Source organism: Chelonia mydas, chromosome 3 (genome assembly GCF_015237465.2).
Source record: "Chelonia mydas isolate rCheMyd1 chromosome 3, rCheMyd1.pri.v2, whole genome shotgun sequence".
Taxonomy (NCBI): domain Eukaryota; kingdom Metazoa; phylum Chordata; order Testudines; family Cheloniidae; genus Chelonia; species Chelonia mydas.
The window spans coordinates 52,789,630-52,809,543 of record NC_057851.1 but is presented as its reverse complement, the minus strand read 5'-3'; the positions used below and the strand labels follow the sequence as shown (position 1 = coordinate 52,809,543).

The 19,914-nt window shown below is 38.2% G+C and overlaps 1 protein-coding gene across 9 annotated transcripts in view; it reads right to left on the bottom strand.

Moving 5' to 3' along the window:
* The window catches only part of ADGRB3 (adhesion G protein-coupled receptor B3), a 616,055-nt gene that overhangs the window by 13,481 nt on the left and 582,660 nt on the right, over positions 1–19,914 (bottom strand). For all 9 annotated transcript variants that reach the window (XM_043542447.1, XM_043542448.1, XM_043542449.1 and 6 more), the window contains 3 exons: positions 14,940–15,035; positions 13,346–13,385; positions 10,597–11,240 (listed from right to left, as the gene is read on the bottom strand). In XM_043542447.1, the coding sequence (XP_043398382.1) occupies positions 10,597–11,240; positions 13,346–13,385; positions 14,940–15,035 (780 nt within the window). The remainder of the gene's footprint in view (positions 1–10,596; positions 11,241–13,345; positions 13,386–14,939; positions 15,036–19,914) is intronic.

The following is a 19,914-nucleotide window of genomic DNA, read 5'->3' as shown; positions in this document are numbered from 1 at the left end:
ATGGAATCTATTCATGCAATCATTAGTTTAAAGAACATTGGTGTTTCCTTTTGAATATTTGTATTAAAGATTTTTTAAGAAAGATGTACTTTTTGTTTTAACAATTAAAGATTAATCTGTGACATCATGCACAGTTTGTTAGAAATGAGATTGTTTTCCCAATGGAATAAGACACAATTGCATTTCACAGGGAGTTCTGCATGTAATCAGGCTCCTCATTCAGTAAGTTGTGTAGCTGGATACCATGATCTCAATGATATTTATAAGGAATCTACCACTTTGGGATCATATAGACACCCAGAACTTGGTTTTTCTCTCTCACCAGATTGATTTCAATATAGTTACTCCAGATTTACACTGGGGTTAGTGACAGAGGAATCAAGCCAATGGCGACTATATCTTCCATACAAGCTTCAGCTTGTTTGCAATGATGACTTCATTTGGAGAGAACAACTTGAAATCAGTTTCAAATTTATAACAAATATTAGTCCAGGAATCTGAATGTAAAAGAAATGATTCTTCAATTGTGTTGTATTTACTGTTATACAATACCACAAAATCTCATTTTGTATAGTATCTTTTATACAAAATGCAACTCAGAATGCTTCACAGAATTTTTAAAAAATACAGCGTTAGAAGTAAATAGTAAATAACAGCAGAAGAAATTGAAGTTTAATGTTGTAGGGAAGGGATAAAATATCTAGGGCTAATGTGGCAAAGGGATACACGAAGGCAGCAGTAGCCAGCAGGAGTAGCAGAGGAAAAGGAGACTGCTCCAAGGATGGGGAGATTATGTGTACTGAAAGAGAAGAGGCCAGTGCTAGATTACTTGTGGGGAGGGAGGGTGAAAGGAAGGAAAAAGAATATAGAAAGAGACAAGGGCCTGATTCCGCTGTTTGAATAATGACTGGAGCTTATGACCGTGAAGAAAATCTATTCATAGTAATATATCCTAGCCCTGCTCTGTACCCTTGTGTAACATGTACCCAGGCACTTGTGTTAGTATGTGTTTGAGTGAGGGATGTGTGCTGGCTTATAAAACAAGCAGAGATCCTCATTTTTCTTCTATATGGTGTTTTTGCAGTTTTGCATCAGCCAAGAACTGCAGTTCTGCATCTGGGCACCATTGTACAGCTCTCTGAATAACTGGCAGGACAGGCTCTCTTGTTAAAAGGGTGTGGCCTCATGACAGTTAATGTGAGTAATTTGTGTCCTTCAACATAAGGAATGTGGCTCAGAATCTGGTGTAAATCCATTTCCCCATGACTTACCCATTCGCCTCCCCAAACACTTTTCCTGCTTTTCCCAGTTTTATGTATTTCATGGTAGCAACTCTGGAGTGTAGGAAGTGTAACGTCTTAATGATTGAGACTATGCAAAACAATGAATTTTCTTTCTTCACCTGGGGCATGTTCCAAAGTCTCCTGAAGTTGACATAAAGACTCCCATTGACTTCAATGGGATCTAGATCAGGACCCTGCAGAGCCAGATTGATCACCTGCTATCCAGTTCAGTCCCTAACCACCTAATTAAGCAATGGTGTGTTTTGTACTAAGGTCCACAAGGTCAGTCAGCTGGAACAAATTCACTGCATTTTAAAAACAAGAAGGGCAATTTTTAACAGTGTTCTGAATTGATTTGGATGCCAGTGGAGTTGACTGAGGATGGAGGTGACATGGATGCACTCATTTCTAATAAAGCTGGTCAAGAAATTGTGAAAAACTTGAATGAAATGAATTTTTTGATTTGTTGAAATTTTGCATTGAAATGTTTTGGTTTTTTGCAACCAAAAACTAAATACTTCCAGTTAAAAAGTGAAATGTTCAGGTTGCTGAAAACTGATTTTTTTTTTATTTCTGGGTTTTTGATGAAAACAGATTCCCCCTCCCCCTCCCAATTATTTATTTATTTTTTTTAAAAATATAATCAAAAAAGTCATTTTTTGTTGAAAAACTGTGTTGGTGGAAAATTTTGACCGGCTCCAAATGGTTGGATTTGTAAATATGCAAAGGAAGCCACTGTAGGAATGTTCTGCACATTCTGGGATCTGAAGAGCTAGGAATCAGCCCACGGGAAGGGACTTAGAATACTTGAAAGATTCACTGTCTAGAAAAGCTCAACTTTGCCTCCCACATTAACCAGGATATTTAAAGACTACTTGGAAAAAATGTGTCAGAGCACCAATAACAAAACAAAACAAAACAAAACAAAACAAAACAAAACCCTGAACAACAACCCAAAACAACAGTGGTAAAAAAACCAGAGAGAGTCTGATCACTCTAAAATGAACTATACCTCAAGAGATTTATTTACCCCCAAAACACAAACAGGGCTTGCGAACACTCAGAATTTTTAACGTTATGTTTGGCTGTGTGGTCACAAAAGGAAAAAGGCTCATTCATGAGATAAACTTTAGAGTACTTGTCCCTAGACTAGTTTCAAGACTCAATTCAGTAATAAACCTGGTTTTACTGAAATGCATGAATGAAGATGCTAAATCAAATATAGTTTAGAGACCTGATTTGCAAGAAAGCGTGATTTAGAAAAATGGAATATTTAAAACCCATTTTGCCTGCAAGTCTGCTCATGGGCAGCACAGGTACTCTGGCATTACCTATAAGCAGAGATGGGTGATTAGGTTTAAGCCCCCACATAACTCTACTGTTCACTTTAAATGTGAGCAAAACACTGCACCATACTTTACTGCAATCTGATTGGATAGATGTCACAGTTGCAATTCTGCTTTTACATCACATCTCCTTGGCACTGTGACTCAGTAGGCCATTTTGTACACGTATGTCAAACAAAATTCTTCTGGAGTACAACCAGAACGGAACCAGAATGAGGACATTTATTTTTAACTGTACATTAAATAATATTTGTTTTGTGCTTTTACTTTATATTTTTCAGGGCTGCACATGGTGATCCCCTAAAGTCATTAAAGACATGATCGGCTGTCACAGGTCAGAGGAGCAATAGAGTTGTGCTTTGAGTTGAAGTCCATTGGAGTTCTGCCAGTGACATCAATAGGTAGAGGATCAGGTCCTATTAGCTATCACACTGGCAACACCGAACAATTTTAAGGTTATTTTGGAGCTGGCAAATATGTTTAAGGGCCTGATCCAATTTACATTGGAGTGACCAGGAGTCTTTACATTGACTTAAGGAAATTGGATCTTTCCCTAATATGCTATTTCAGAAGCTTTTATTTCTGAATGCCACCATTTCCACTTCCATTTTCTCTGGTTCCTATATGATGTGGTACAGTAAACCCAACACAAGCTGCCCATCCACCTCAAGACTACTTGCATGTTTAGGTTCCATAAGTAATCTGACAACCTCAAAAATAGTTTCTTTCTTAAATCAACTAAAAGGATGATTTTCCAGGGTGGTATCTCAGGGCTAGGGATGAGGGGCTTGTATATGCCCCTTCATGGTCCTATAGATCTAGGCAACCATCTGGCTCATTCAACAAATTAAATTAATGGAAGTTGAAAGCCTAATGAGATGGGACTAAGGAAGAAAAATCTCTGGTAGCCAGTGAATGCATAGCTTGATGAAGGTGGTCCATGGTGGGTCTCTTCTTAGTGTAGTTGCATGTATCCACCAGTAAAACCCGAGTATCAGTTTAATCAGCATAAACCTTACAATGAGAGCCACAGGGGTTTTCCAGAATAAGTGTTAGCCTCAGCTTTATGTAGTATCTTTTATTAATGATTTGGAAGAATAGGTAACCTTCACATGAAGCAAAATATGTAGATAATATAAATTCAAACATATTGCAAATATCAGTGAGGATGGAGAAGTAAAAACAAAGTCCTAGAGAGGTGCAAAAATTACAAAATCAGATTCAATCTAAAATATTGAACACAAAGGCATGTAGCTATTCAATGGCAGGAAAAGAGCTGGGAAACAGTAATGAGAAAAAAAGCCCGGGGTGATAGCAAACAATGAGCTGGGTATCAAATTGCAATTCAATATGCCATCAAAAAAAGTCAAGGCTGCATATACTAGCCCAAGTAGGTGTAAGTTGCTCTCTATGCAACTCTGGTGATATTGCACCTAGACTATTGCATAAAGTTCTGGGCCTGTCAGTAATAGAAAGATGTCAATACATTGGAAACAATTCAGAAAAGGACAACAAAAATCATTCAGAGGCTAGCAAAAGTGATTTAAAAGGAAAGGGTAAAAAAGTTTATGTACCTGGGTTAAACAGTGGTGGTGGAGTTGGAATACATAATCACAGTTTACAAGTATTTGGGTATAAATACCAAATAATGAAAGAGGCTACTTGGGGAAGAATATGTCTGAGAAGTTATAATTCAGGAATAATGGGATGAAATTAAGGCAACTTTAGACTGGTTATCAAGAGAGCATTCCCAGTAGTGAAGTTCATTTGAACAGGAAATGATCTCCTAAAGGAAGCAGTGGGATGCCCATCAGTTAAGTAATTGAACATTAGGTCGGGCTAGGTGTTGGAGGAATATACTGTAGAAAATATTCCTGCATTGACAGGAGGTGATCTGGTGAGTCTTTTCTATCTCTAATTTCTATGACTGTCTGATTTCAGAGATAAAACCCACATCACAGGAAAAAGCCCTTATATTAAAACCAAAGTAAAATTCTGTGGAAAGCAAGTCTGCAGCAGCAATTCATTTTAAATCAGTTGTGTTTTGTACTAATCGTGTATAGCTTCTCTGAATAATTCCAGAATAACTTTGAACTCTGTTCGTCGGTGGAAAAAATAGAACAGCGCTGAAAGATAATTTCCATGGACCAACATGCACTACTCTGCTGGCACCAGGAAGGAGCTGCTCCCACTAAATGACTGATATCATCCCTCTCCATCTGTGTAAAAAGATGAATTCCCGGTTTGCTCCTTATTCTAGTTTGCATTATACTGCTAGCTGACTAATTACATAAACTCCTGAAGATATATTATGCAGTGCAAAGTATAATTGAAACCAGGGATATAATAGTGAAGGCTATCTCCATGTTTCCATTAATATAAATCCTTATTATCATCAGTTGATAATTCACTCTGAGATTAAACGTGACATACAACATTTTAGCCCCAGGGAGGACTTTTTCCCCCTACAAAATTAAAGAAAAATCTCTTTTGGTATTTTGGAGATATAAAAGTGCAGCATGAATAGAAGTTGTGATTTTTTAAAATGCCCATTTGTGTTCATGTTAGTGAAAAAAAAAACATCTTAGCTTCAAATACAAGGTTGTACAGGCTATTGAACTTTAATACAGGTGAGTCATAAGGCAGTAATTTTGTGTGAAAAAAGTGCATAACCACGTAAGTGTGGGAATTTTTGAGTGCTGAACGTCTCCTAGCAATTTTAGCACACAATACACTTGCAACACCCACAAGGCCTCAGTTCACAGCTATTTTGATCTACTGGGCATAAGTCTCCTTTTTTTATAACAGCTCCTACATATACATTTACTCAATAGTCTATAAACACCTGTTTTGGAGCTGCTACGCTCTTTTAGGGGAGGTATAGGCATTTCTTAATTTCGTCAATGACTGAAAATATGTATTTTTCTTAAATATCACATGCAGCTAAAATAGGTACATGTAAAACGACTGTCTCAAATACATGTTATTCTCCAGGGTGTTGACTAGAATGCCAGTTCAATACACCTTCAATTACTGCCCTCTCATTGCCTGGTTCAACTTCCACCTTTATAAAGGTTATATAAAATGATGTAGTGGCAGTTTTGGAACTGGAGGAACTCAAGATCCATCCAACAAATCAAATAAAGCAGGAGCTATAATAGGCTTAGGCTTTCATTAAGGCTGAGAGTCACAGAACTGGCAAGCAGCACGCTTTGGCAGATGATTGAGAATGGAAGGAGGAAAGAAAGATAAATCTGTGTAAGGGGGAGGAGGGCCCTGAAAAACTGATGCAATCTGGGTGCATTTTAAAGCAGAAACTCCCATGATGCTCTTTTCACTCTATTCCCAATTATTGCTTCGGTTCTCATATGATAGGTCAAAAGGACTTGAGACTAGCTTATTGCTTCTAAACTGTCTGTTGTCTGAGTCTCTGCTTGACAAGAAATACCGTTTTGTTGATGTATTTCTTCTATCTCTTTCTCTCCTCTCGTGTTATCACACATGTTTTTAACCTTGTTCTTTAAATTTTGATTTCAGTGTTCTGTTTCTGCCCCTTTCATTTTAAGCCTCCCCTGAACTCTGCTCTCCCTTTCTGGTGTCTCTGACTTTGCCTTTCCTGTGTCTTCTCTTATGCCTTTCCATTTATTATTTTCCCCTTTATTTATGTTGTTAACTCCTTCACTATCTTTTCAGTTCTCTCATATTTTCCTCTCATTAATGTGTCAGAAGGGATATTTTAGTGATACAACCAAGTGCTTTCCACTTATGGCAGTGTGCCTGTCTCCATAGAAATCTCAAATTGGAGAATGAGGGACTGGGACCTGAAAAATGAATACAGGGGAATGAGAGATTGGGAACTGAATTCCAGTCATTTATGTGCCAAAACACCACAGTAGGTCCTCTCGTTTAGAGAAGAATATTGAAAAGAGAATACAACAGTTTCTTCCTTGTCTGCCACATTCTCTTTTAAATTAGAGTTGTTCCTTTTCTTTGACTGTTTATCCTTTTGTCATCTTCCTGCCTACCAGAGCACAGTCTCTCTTTTTCCTTGTTAATACAATTTCCTGCATGTTCTACCTTCATTTTTTTTACAACTCTTACTCTCCTTTTTCCTTTTTGGTCTTTTTCTTTCTAAATATCCCTTTCCCCCCTTTTCATTTAAAACAAATTAGGTACAGTGTTCTTTCCTTCTCTGTATTCCTCTAAAAGAACCAGCCACTCCTGCTCCACTAAGATGCTCGTGCCAGTTCTCCCTGCATTTTTGGGGAGCAGGTGCTCTGCCCCTTGCATAGATCTGCTTCTTCCTCTGCATTTAGACTTCCAGCCCCCCACCCCCGTCCCCATTGTGTCAAAGTGGATGGGAATGCACTGCCTCACTTCAAAGTAATTTAGTTTTAATGAGCACAGCAATGTGAGTGTGCACTTTCAAAACAAAAACCATTCCAAAAGAGGACATTCAGAGTGCTTTCTTCATTAAAACCAAAACACTCTGAACTGAAGAAGCACATTGAAAGCCACTTTAATACCAAGATAATATTGCCAATTTTAATCCACGCATATGAAGAAGGTGCAGGAGATAAGCAAGATGTTAAATTATTCCCTATAAGAACCACCATGGTGTACTAGTATGCCCGCTTGTGTCTATAATAACACCAATACTGTATGGAGCATACAGAGTAAAATCTCACTAGATTGCACCTTGGTAATCTGCAAACTCATACATGTATGTGTGTGCCTGAGTAATATTTGTACATAAATATATCACCTTCAAAGAACTATCTAACTAGAGAAGCAGATCTTCTTGATACAATAAAGCATATGAAAAAAATACTAACATACAAAAACTGAAATAGGTCTGTGACACACAGAGGCAAAAGCTAGGAAATTCCAGCATGCCTGAATATTTCAGCTATCTCCTAAAACTGTCATCTCCAGGCATCATACAGTGCAATGCCCAGGTATGAGAGAGTATACTAATGACCTCACATCTCAGCCTTAACTTTGAACTGGTTAGGATTTTATGATACAGGTCTCATAACCTTAATATCACATAAAAGCAGTTTTTGAAGTGAATTTTTCTAATGGATAAAGCAGATGCCCACTGATGTAATTGTGGAACATTTTTGAGATTTATAAATAGAGGAAAATCAGGAATTTAGCAGACTTTGTAAGAGCGTTAGCACAAAAAACCTCAATTTTCCAAGTGTGATGAATATTTTATGTGAAGACATGTGTGCATGTATGATGTAAGAGACTTGGTCAATAGAAATATGAGATTCTGATTTTTCAGAAATAAAATGGAAATGAGTTTCAAGTGAATTGTTTTTGTTTTGTTTTGTGATAGCACTTAAAGCTAAAGGCCTAAATTTTCAGACATGTCCCCTACTTCTGCAGGTTCAGTTTTATACCCACAAGTACTTGTGCCCACAATAAATTGAGAGAACAAATAATAGCAACTAGGTATACAAACTAGCTGTTTTGGGACACAATGTTCAGCTGGTACCAATTACACCCATAATTCTTGATGGGTGTAAGTATCAGGAGGTGAAAAACTTCACCCACAAAATCAGAAGTTGGTTTGAGTCCCTCTGAAAATGGGGTCTATGATATCTAAATAATTTCCCAGTTATACCATTTCCCTAATTGCTTTATAAACTTTCTTCCCTTTATTATGTGCTCAATAAATACTGACCTTAAATTTTAAAATTTTAGAATTAACACATCAGAAATCACCCAGGTGCACTTCACTTACATGTTAAATGTTGACTACTATAGAATGACATGGTAAAAACTTACACATTTGCAGAGTAATTACAGCGCAAGTACCATGATGCCGAGGATTAAATTATGGAGGTGTGCAGGGGAACATAACTCCCTGTCCTACACTGAATGTAGAAGAAGAGCTCCTCCTTCTCTTTCTGACTTAGGGCATCCCCCTCCTCTCTTGCTAGTGATAGGGGAACCTGATGTGAGAGCCTTAGGAGGAGCCTGATGCCTGGCAAAGAAGCTTCTGGGGCTCCCAGATTTTCCTATGGATGGAGAAGAGAAGCAATAGGTCCTGATGGGAGAAGAAGGGCTTCTCAGTTAGCTATCATCTATTTGCATGCTTTCTCTAAGAGAAAGGAAAGAAAGATTTTCCCTCTCCCCTCTGAAGGGAAAGATGTATCAATAATACCTGATACAAAGTTTTGCATTGAATCTATCTTTTGAAATGTCTTACAGTCTTCTAAAATGGAGGAAGCGGCACTAGATATTTCAAAATTTTTGAGGAAGGACCTCCCCCCAATCTCTACTTTAATTTGTATTTACATGAGTAAAGATTCAACAATCTCATCAAGTCTAAGCAATGGCATTTGTTGGAATCTGCCTCTACTAATACTCCATACATGCTGCATGTGTGTGCGTGTGCAGTGCACAAACACACACACACACATAAATATGCACATTTTTTTCAGTTGGCTTGGTTCCTGCTAGGGGCCATGAACTCCTTTCACATATAGAACTCTGAACTGCAAATGCAACTGTACAAAGTTGCAAATATGTATCAGAATGATCCTGTGTGGTTGCTCTAGTAAGAGAGAATACATATATTATAATGACCCTAATCATCACTCTTGATTTCAGTGTAGTTACAGAAGCATAAAACTGGTGTAACAGAGTAGTAAATCAGACCCAGGGTCAGTAACAAATCTTACAAGTGAAGTGAAAAGCTTTTATAAATGAAATAAACATTTTGGATTCTAAAGATGCAAGCCAACATTCTCATAGACTTCAAGGGATATTTTCAAATGTGGCATCAGGAACTGGGCCCACTAAAGCTGGAATTGTGCATGCATATCGGGTAACTTCATGTCTAACTGATGTATGCATGCAACTGGATGTGTGTGCAAAATGCAATTTTAAGAAGTCCATTTGAAAATGTGTCCCAAGATTACCTATACATTTACATGTTAATGCAACTTACAGAAAGTAGCCAATACTTAGCTTACTGGCCAAGCCCCAAATTCATCTTCTTTCTTTTTAATATATTTAATTAATCTGTGTTTCTCATGCAAGAGTTGTGGATATTATGAACACAACATAAGGAGGGAAGTATTTTGTTTTCAAAGCTCCTGATGATAGAAACAAAATTCTGATCTCCAGCCCAAATTCTCCAGTCAACACACTCATTTAAACTCCTACTGACCTCACTGATATTGGTTTGCATAAGTAAAGACTTTTTAAGAACTGAAGTATTTGATCCTTAGGTATTAAATAAATAAGAAAATGGTTTTCACATGCAATTTTCTCTAATGTTTAAATCCTAGAGACAGATTCCAGTAATGATTTCCAGAACAATTTTATAGTCAGAATGACATCTGAGCTAAGTGTGCAAGAAATGTACCTGCACCTGCTGCACATGCAAATTCTACACATGTCGGCACAAACATGAAAATTAGTCACTTCATGCAGTGCTACTTAGGAGAGTTACTCTGATTTACACCAGCGTAGAATCAAGCTCATTGCCTTAGCTGCTGGTAAAGAATTATGCACATTTAATGAGGTAAATAAATAATGAATAATGAATATTGTTTGAGGATGCAAGTAAGTTCAGTGATTATAATGTTATCCTGTAGGAATGGGTTTTTCTTTTTCACTGGAACTCAGAGTTATTTAATAGAATTCATCCTGCAGGTAAGGAAATTCGTGGCAAGGCAGGTGGAATTTTGAAGCTCCAAGATTGTATCATCCCATCCTTAAGGCTCTAAAACTTTACTTTGATTTTTATTCCAATTCTAAACATTGTCAGTATTGTTTTATGGGAATAGAATAAGCAAAGCATGATTCCAAACAGTAATTTAATCTTAATTAAGACATTAGCTGCACCCCTCAAACATAAACACTGGCTGTAGTCAAGGAGCCATGACTTATTATGTTGCCATATAATTAGAACAACAGAACATGTAATTTGCTTAAGCATCACTGACCTCTAAAGAACTCATTGATATTGTGGATCCAGTTTCGCTTCTTGCTAATCCTGCATTGTCATCCAACTCGGAGGCTATGAAGTTCTTTACTGCTGTGCGGGGCTCAAAGGCCAAATTCTGCATATGTTCCTGGGTGGGAAGATGCTGATCTAAATTGATATTGAATTGGTCCATTACAGAGGGATTCATGTTGAATTCCGGATTAACTTTATAGTGCAACAGCCTTTCATGAGGCAAGGTATCCATGCCTATATTCAATTTGCTCTCATCTTTCAATGATTGCTGGGTGTTTACTGAACCTCTGGGCATGACAATATAGTCACTTTCCATCATCCGTTCTTGAGGATTGACTATGTCCATGTCTGCACCTCTCAAGTTATCATCAGTGCATAAATACACAGTCCGCCGCAACTCACTGTTGTCTTTTTTCAAACACTGATTGGCCAGCTCACTCATGCTCATAGGCATGTGGAGGCCTGTGGGCTGCTGAATGATGACTTTGGAAATGATGCTTCCGGGCAATGTTGAATAGCTCATACCTTCAGGGTTTGCTCCTTTCTCTTCTTCGTCATCATTTAGTGAAATTCTAGAAAGTGTTCCTGTTATTGTAGCTGCTCTGCATGGTCCAATATCCTTATGTAGAACTGTGAATTACAGAACAGGATTCTCATAACAAGGAGTTGTTTGCTGCTGCTTATTTTACATTGTCATGGTTTTGTTTACCTATGTTCCTTTCACTAGTGTATTTCCTTATATCTTTTTCTATCCATTTAATAACTTTGTTTTATTTCATAATCGTTAGTTTGAATGAGCTTTTATTTAATCAGTTTCTTTTAATCTACATTGTATAACTGACCTGGATCTCTACCTAAGCCTAGATCATTTATATAAATTAAAAACAGACCTTTATCTATTTCTACATTCTGTGATAGGTGTTAGGTAACCTACAGCTTAAGCAGAAGCCTGCCATGTGGAACTTGATTAAGGGCTTCCAAAACCCCGAGTACACTCTGACATCTGCACAGCCCTTAACAACTCTGTGTAACCTCTTGGAAAACATCAGACAGATTGTGCGGCTAGATCTTTTCGTCAATCCATCCTAATGATCTCCTTAACTGTGTACATGTCTTCCCCGACTTTACTCCTAAATGTTCTTTTCTGCTGAATTTTGTAACTCCCTTGTATTAAATTCATCTCTGAATACATGCAGCATATGATCAAACTAGGCAAAGAAGCCTATTTATGTTTTGGTGCACTTGAAGAGTCTATCGATTTATATCAGCATGGCTAATAAAATAGTCATTCACCACTTTCAGTGAAGGTATCTCCAGCTAACACAATAGTGCTAGCATGTGCAGCAAAATTAAGATTTTGTGAGTTAGACAATAAGAAGTACAGAAATACCCATAAATGCATTTACTCCCTTTCCTGTGTCCTGAAGTTCATGGTGGCTCTAATATTACAGTGTGTATCAGTACACTGATATACAGTAGTAGTCAGCTCACCAACGCAGCCCCCTGTGTTAAATCATACATGATGGTCTCTAATTTTTCAAGAATTATTTGCCTAAAGCAAGGAAATGTAAGTGAGAAATTGGGGCATTTCAACTACCCAATAACATTACTTAGCAAAAACGGAAAAAAAAAAAAAAAAGTAAAAACTTATTTTAGGAAATGCAAGTGGTTATTAGATTGTTTCTAACCAAACATGTCATGCCAACTCACCCAGTCACCTTTTACTAAATATTTCATTATAGGAAATTGAATTTAAATCACTTAATTTTACATGGTGAAGTCCACTCATGTGTGCATTAAAAGTATCTTTCTTTAAGTGTGTCCTTGACATGACTTTCTGTACTACAAAGCTGATAAAGTGTGCAGCTTCATGGATTAAGTCTGAACTTATCCTTCCATTAGGAAGGTAAGAGGAATGTATTTGTTTTTAAATTCCATTGCCTTACCTCTTTCAAAACACATCAGCAGTAATGAACATTAGTTAATAAGGAAGGACTATTACTCTATTGTGACAAAATGCATGGAGAGACTCTAAATCTTAAAATTCCCAATGGATTATAAAGACCTTTAATTTTTCATCGTGTTTTATTTAAACTACGTTGGCTGAGTAAGTTGCTGAAGACAAGTATTTTTAAGTAGCAGAAGCAGACAGCAATGGAGCCAATAAAGTACAGAGTACTGAAACAGAATAAAAATGTGTACCTATAATGTGAAATTAAAATATATTTTTATTTTTTTATTCCTGTGCTGCTTAAACTACAGTAAACTTTAGTTAGTTAGATCCAGAGAATAGTCAGCCCCTGATTGTTTTCGCTATTATATATTATATGCATATTTTCAAATATATCTAACCTATATCTAACCAAAAATGTGCTTTGCTAGCTGTATGGCTATTTCAAATTTGCATGTTTACTGGGGTGAAGAAAATTCTTGTATGTGTGAAGTTGATTTTATTGCCAAATCCATTTGTTTTCTAAGATATAAAAATTCTTGTGGGACACTTATCAACTACTTGAATTCTGTTAAGAGACTCTTACACAATTTTCTTTGATAATGAACTACATTTATCCATGTTTTCTGACAATGAAAGAAAATAGAAAAGATATTTTTCTGTAACCAGGTAAAACCTCATACTTTTTCTGTTTCTTCTTTTTACTTCACAGTGACACTAGTACAAATCTTCTTCATTTTTTTTTTTTTTTTGGATTGACTACATACTGTTCTGGTATCCTTACCTGACCGACAAGCAATGTCCACATCTTTTTCAAAATCTGTCTGTAACAAGAAACAATGAAACAAGACAACCATTATTAAATGAAAACCAAACCACAATACCTTTTGCCAACCAGTGCTTCCAAAATGTCCTACTTACAGAATCACAGTCTCTTAAAAGTGGTTTCTTGTTGCTGGGAAGGTGGAGTTTATTGTTTTACAACAGCAGAGTAATACAATTTTTCCTAAAGTATAACTGGGTTGTTTTCAAAGTATGCTGCCTGACCACAAAAAAATAAAATAAAATAGATGGAAATATAATATGTAATTTTAATAAGATGATACAGTATGTAATTTTATATTTACATAGAAGAATAACTTCTACATAACATAGAAGGGTTATTGTCAACAAAGCTTTTCACAGTCGTTGTATAAACAGGAGTACAGAAAATAGCCTGCAACACACATTACCATTAATAACCTTAATCAGATTAGTTCACTTTATCTGAAACATTCTTATTAAATTTGGTATTTGTTATATAGCGTTCTGTATATCTCTGCTTCTAATGCAACCAGAGTAAGTTCTGCAGCCCCTTCTGCCCCCAACCGTGAAAGTAGCTATTATTCATTTCAAAGTGTGGTAAAGATTCTGCCAGGATTTAGAATGGAGTTTTAATATTGAAGAATCTGTGGTCACTCCGTCACAGTGAAATAAATACTATTTAACTTGATATAGAGCCTAAATGCATTTCAATTTTGCTTTCATGGTTTCCTCACACTTTATTTACATGTATCTAATAAAAGCAGCAATTTTTCTCTTTTTTCAGAAAGGGTCATTTTATCCTTTTTCCTGACATCTCAACATTGGTTTTCCTCTGCTCAAATAGCTCCTTCAAGGGCATTTGCTAAGAGATCCTTGCATCATCTAGGGCCTGATCCTCTTCCCATTGAAATCAATGGGCTAAGTATTTGGCTACTAAACTGCACCTAAGGATATTAGCAAATATTAGGCTTGTCCTGGAGTCATTAAAGATTAATCTTTAATTAAAGATATGCCATATGATGAAATCTCCAGGAATACGTCCAACCAAAACGGGCAACCCTAACTTTCATTGACTCCTTAACTCTAGCCAGTTCTTTCCCCTGTAGAATGCCCACCACTTTCTCCTCAATAGAAATAACAGATGCATTTGCTTTGAAGCTGGGGAGGCGGGAAGGCTCTTAAGTCCCCCAGACTGCAACACTGCTCTGCAAGCAGACACTAGCGGGTACAGAAATTCAGAATATACAGTATGTTTCACACTTGACCACTCATCCTTGAGACTGAAAACATCATCTACACAACACTGTAGTCCCAGCTGCCCACAAAGGCAGAGTCTTGGCTGCTCTCGAACCTTGGTATTCAGAGATTCAGCACATAATAGTGCTATTCAACAGACCACTGAACCAACAAGCTGAACTTTTCTAAGAAATTTCAGGAGCTGAAGTCAGACATGTACTTAAGAACCGTATTAATATTTCATGTACATGCACTTGACATGTACAGTAATGTATAGTCATCTTTTTATTTTGGCTAGGGACACTGAATTAGAAGTCCAGGATAAAATAAAAACTCACCATGATCTGAGCATGTCCATTAGGAAAAGAGCTTGAAGAATCTGCATTGATTGGATCTTGGCAGTTTCTTAATCGACATCTAAATGCATCTTGAACCTGTGAAAACAATAACATGCACTGTGTCTTCTGACATTTTTAATACAGCTATAGACAAAACTTAACTGTAAAGTTAGTTTTACTTTAGGATACTAGATACATCACAGCCAGTAAATGCACATTTTTTTATCTCTGCCATTTCACACTCTTGCTATACTCTAGTGCTGGTACAAAAGTCTGCAAATCTGCCAGACCCAGAATTAAATTTGTCAAGGAACATAATTAATTAGCAGTCAGTGATGAGGAGTTACTCAGCCCCAAACTGTCTTCAGTGGCAGTGTTTGGCTCTGCCCTCTCACTCAGTTTGACTGCAGCAGCAGGTCAGAAGGTAGGTTTATAAAAAGTACTTTATTCCCATAGCAAAATAAAATGTATTGTATGCCTGAGAAATGTAAGGGCTTTCAAAGGTGGCTCACATTGTATTCTCTAGTTTTAAGTATAGGGAATATTTCTTAAACCTCTTGCACCAGTAAAACCTTTCAGACTGGACAAAACTTATTAAGTGTGAACACGAGTAGGAAAGTAGCTTGCTTTGTACTGGACAAAGGTGTAAGATTTTATTATTTATCTCTTCTGTAGAACTTAGATATAAATTGTCACCACTCATTAATGAGTATTATTCTGTCCAAAACATGACTATATTCCAAGAGTTACTACTTTAGAAGGTTTGATGTATAGAACTTATAAGAAATTTGACCAGGATCATATGTTTAAGTAGATATATTACAAGAGAACAATTTCTAAGGAAAGAGATGCATAAATAGCAAGTAGCGTCCAAAGGGGTAAAGCAGTTCCTGCTCATTGGCAGTCTAGTGTGAATACATTTGGCTGCACATATCAGAGATTAAAAATGGAGGCAGCAAGAAAATTCTTGCAATGGGAAAAGATATTTATAAGTGTGGCCTTGGAAACACATGAGAATATTTCTTTGAATTAAGAACCAAATTTGCTTCAGTTTTGCTTAGGTGTCTTTTGTATTCATTTGCCACACACATTCTAGAAAAACAGTTTATTGGGAGGAATGTTTGTATTCACAAATTTACATTTAATAAATGTTAGTATTCATATTGGAAATCTGATTCTAAGAGTTACCATCTTCCAACCTGGATACAGAAATCTGGCCACGTGATCTGTGTCCCATCAAAACTAACCAACACCATTTCTTTGCTGAATATCAAATACTCTCAATGAACTTCTTGTGAGCAGTCTACAGACCATTCAGTATCTGTAGAAATTATTCGGTGATTGATTTAGAATAATCAAATCAGAGAAAATCATAAGCTGCTCATGGACATTTTGTAAACAGTAAACGAGGCTAAATTAATCAACTGAAGCTGAGCCTAAGGCCTTGCTTTCTGAATGCCATTATTTTATGCTACAAATTCTTTGAGAGCTTGGATAGGCTTTTCCAGCAGGAAAAAAAAAAAAAAAAGCAGATGGAAAACTTTGCCTTATCTTTATAATTAGAAAGCATTATCTTAAAGTGCTCAACCCTTAAACAAGTTAAAGTGCCCTGCAATATTTAAGTCTAAATGAGTACTGCAGATGGAGGAAGACTAATTTAGGGCAGAGAGAAAAGATGTAGCAAGTGTAAAAGGTTTGGTGTGATTTTAAGGCACTGAAACTCCCGAAGTGTGAGAGAGTAATTAAAAGGGTGCTTGACCTGGATTATGAATCAGACTTTGATTTTAGGCATTATGTTTGTTGTGGTTTTGCATGCATCTAACACCAATCTGATTTAGCATCTCCCATTTGTTACAAAAATTAATCCAAATCTTTTCCCTCTTTATCAGTGCTGAAGTCCCATATCAGACTTTAGAGTTCTATATTGTAGGGTAATCACTGGTGAACTAGGTTGACAAAATGAGGACCATCCTGAATTTCAGTCAAATCTCAAGGTAACTGAACCCAAATCTATTATTGCTTCAAAAACACATTAAGTTACAACTTCCCCTCCCCAAAATATCTCTCTTACATGTTCATGGAGGCTCCCCATACCTCATACTCCGCTAGATCTCATTAATCTCCCTCAAGTACTCCATCAGCAATAAATTGGAGAGTCTTTGGGGAATTGACCTCTCATAGCTGCATTCTAAAATGTATCTTAAATGCAAGCAACATACTAATAGGATGTTACAGCTGAATGTCTGGAATAGCTGTGTCCATCAAAATGATGTAAATTGCAACTTGTAAGCATGCACCATGAAAATACTATTTTTTTGTCCTCACCAACTCATCCGTCCTCTGTTTAATCACTCTGAGACATACTGGAGACAAAAGTAGCTGAGATGATGAAGTATTATTGTTGCTAATTAAGAATGCTATAGAGTTTCTGGTTTGGAGAAGGAACTTAGAACCAGATCCGCAAAGATTTAGGCACCTTAATTCCAGATTTAGGCACCACCATGATACACAAAATCCCTGCTCAGCTTCTGTTTAACAGCATGGCTACACTTGCAGATGTAGAGCGCTGTGAGATAAACCAGCCTTCAGGAAAACGCTGCCATGTGTTTACACTGTCAGCTGCAAGCTCACTGGCGTGGCCACATTAGCAGCTCTTGCAACGCCACAGAGAGCAGTGCATTGTGGTAGCTATCCCAGTGTGCAAGTGGCTGCAATGTGCTTTTCAAATGGGGGGAGGTGGAGTGTGACAGAGAGTGTGTTGTTTGTATGTGTGGGGAGAGACAGTGTGTTTTGGGGGGCTGAGAGTGTGTCAGCACGCTGTCTTGTAAGTTCAGACAGCAGCAGAGCCCGCCCTCCCCCACAACTCACAACAGCAGCATTCCACACTAATGGTTGCTTTGTCACCGAGCAGATAAGCGTGCCAGCTGTCAGAAACAGAGCTTTGAAAGGGGATACCTGCATGCCTGGTGCCGATTTCAAAACAATGAGAAGAGTGGTCACTTGACTTCAGGGGATTATGGGACGTTTCCGGAGGCCAATCACAGCGCAATAATGCCACACCTCGTCCGCACTGATGCCCAGGCGTTTCAGTCGGGGCGCAGCAAGCTTTATGCTTCTCGTGGAGGTGGATTATCAGGAGCACTCCAGCTGCAGAGTCCAGGCGCTCTAAGTGCCTTGCCAGTGTGGACACATCAGGAGTTAGGGCACCCGGGACTGCTTTAATGTGCTCTAACTTGCAAGTGTAGCCAAGCCCTAAGTCTGTAGGTGCCTAAACTCACTCAGCACTTGCATTTACAGTGTAAAAGTTCCCTAGATGCTTATGTTTCTGCCTTTGGGCATGTGCACTGCTGCCTCAGGCAGAGCCTGCATGCCTATCTCAAGCCCCAGCACAAGCCTCAAACCAGGAGAAGATAGGTGTTCCCTCACCTATCTTGCCTGTGGGTCCTGATCCAGTGAACGTGCTCAGAGGATGCCTAACTCCACACAAAATATCAGAGGGGGAGAGGCAGTTTCCCCCTCCCCCCTTATACTTTAGCCCATCGGTTAAGGGATTCGGATGGGATGTGGGAAATCCCACTCTTCCTGAGAAGAAGGAATTTGAACAGGGGCTTCCCACCACTTCCTAACTACTGGACTACACAGACAGTCTCACTTCTGTGGCCCAATTAATATTTAATTATTTATAACAAAGTGAAACAGCTTCAAAAATGGAGTGAGAGAGGCCCTCCTGAGAATATTCCATAGCTCAGTGGTTAAAGCATTCACCTGAGAGGTGGGGAATCCCTTTTCAAATCCATTCCCCTTCTTAGGCAGATGATAACACTGAACCAGGGTCTCCCACATCCCCCTGGGTGATCACTTGAACCACTGGCTAAAGATTCTGAGGGAAGCCACTGCCTCCCCTGGCCGTTTCATGTGGAGTTAGGCAGGTACCTAAGGCATTCTCACAAGAAATGGCTATGGCACCTGACTCCAAGAGAGGAGGGGGTCCCAAATGTGGGTTGCAAGCAGAGATAGCCTCCCTCCCCACCTGAACATAGGTTCCTAACTCCCTGAGATGGGCAGGGGCTGAGGGAACCTCTTTGTCATTGGCATCTCCCATTGGGTAGCAGTGGTGGCTCTCTGACTAGCATGCTAGCTTTTGTGGATTCCATTCTCAGGCACCTATCTCTCCCTATGCATTGTATGGAGACCCTAAGTGCCTAACGCAGCCTTTGTGGATTCCACTAATTTTTCTAGGTGCCTGAAAGCTAGGCATTGCAATGCTGAGTGTAGCAGTGCCTGATTCCTTTCGTGTATCCTGCCCTTACAGCCTTTAAGGGATTTTGTCAAAGGGAATAACCTGACCCACCTATTGGTTTCTACTTCATGGTCTTAGTACAGGCAGAATCCTCAGACAATGTCACAAACAAAAGGCGAGCCTCTGAAATGCTCATTTGTTTTTCTCCACCATTCGTTCAGAATTGTTTTGTAGTTTATTTTTTTCTTTCTAACATCAGGCTGTAAGATTGTTTTAGAGCCAGGCAGACTAAGAGAGACAGATGTGATGAATGTGCACGAACCAAGGAAGTGGTTTCCCTAGCAACAGTAACCAATTCAAGACTCTTATAACTTACCCTCTCTCCCTAGTCATGCACCTTTTTTCTCTTGCAATATAGAAATGTGGGTTGAGATTTAGACTCTAAACATGTATTTAATCCAAATGCATTTCAATCAGTAGGAGCAGGGAAAAAGCAGAAAATACACATGGGTTCCTCCCATCACCACCAGCCTTTGGAGTTGTTCAGCGTGACTCAAATTAGCTTCAGAAGAGGCTGTGTTTAAGCATGCCAGGAATACTGTTCTGGTATTCTGGTATGGAAGTCTATTAGCACTAGGCTTTTCTATCATTCTCTGTTTTATGACAGATACACTCGCACCACATTCCCTCTATGTCTCATTAGGTACTTTAACAGCAAGAAGACAAGAATGAATA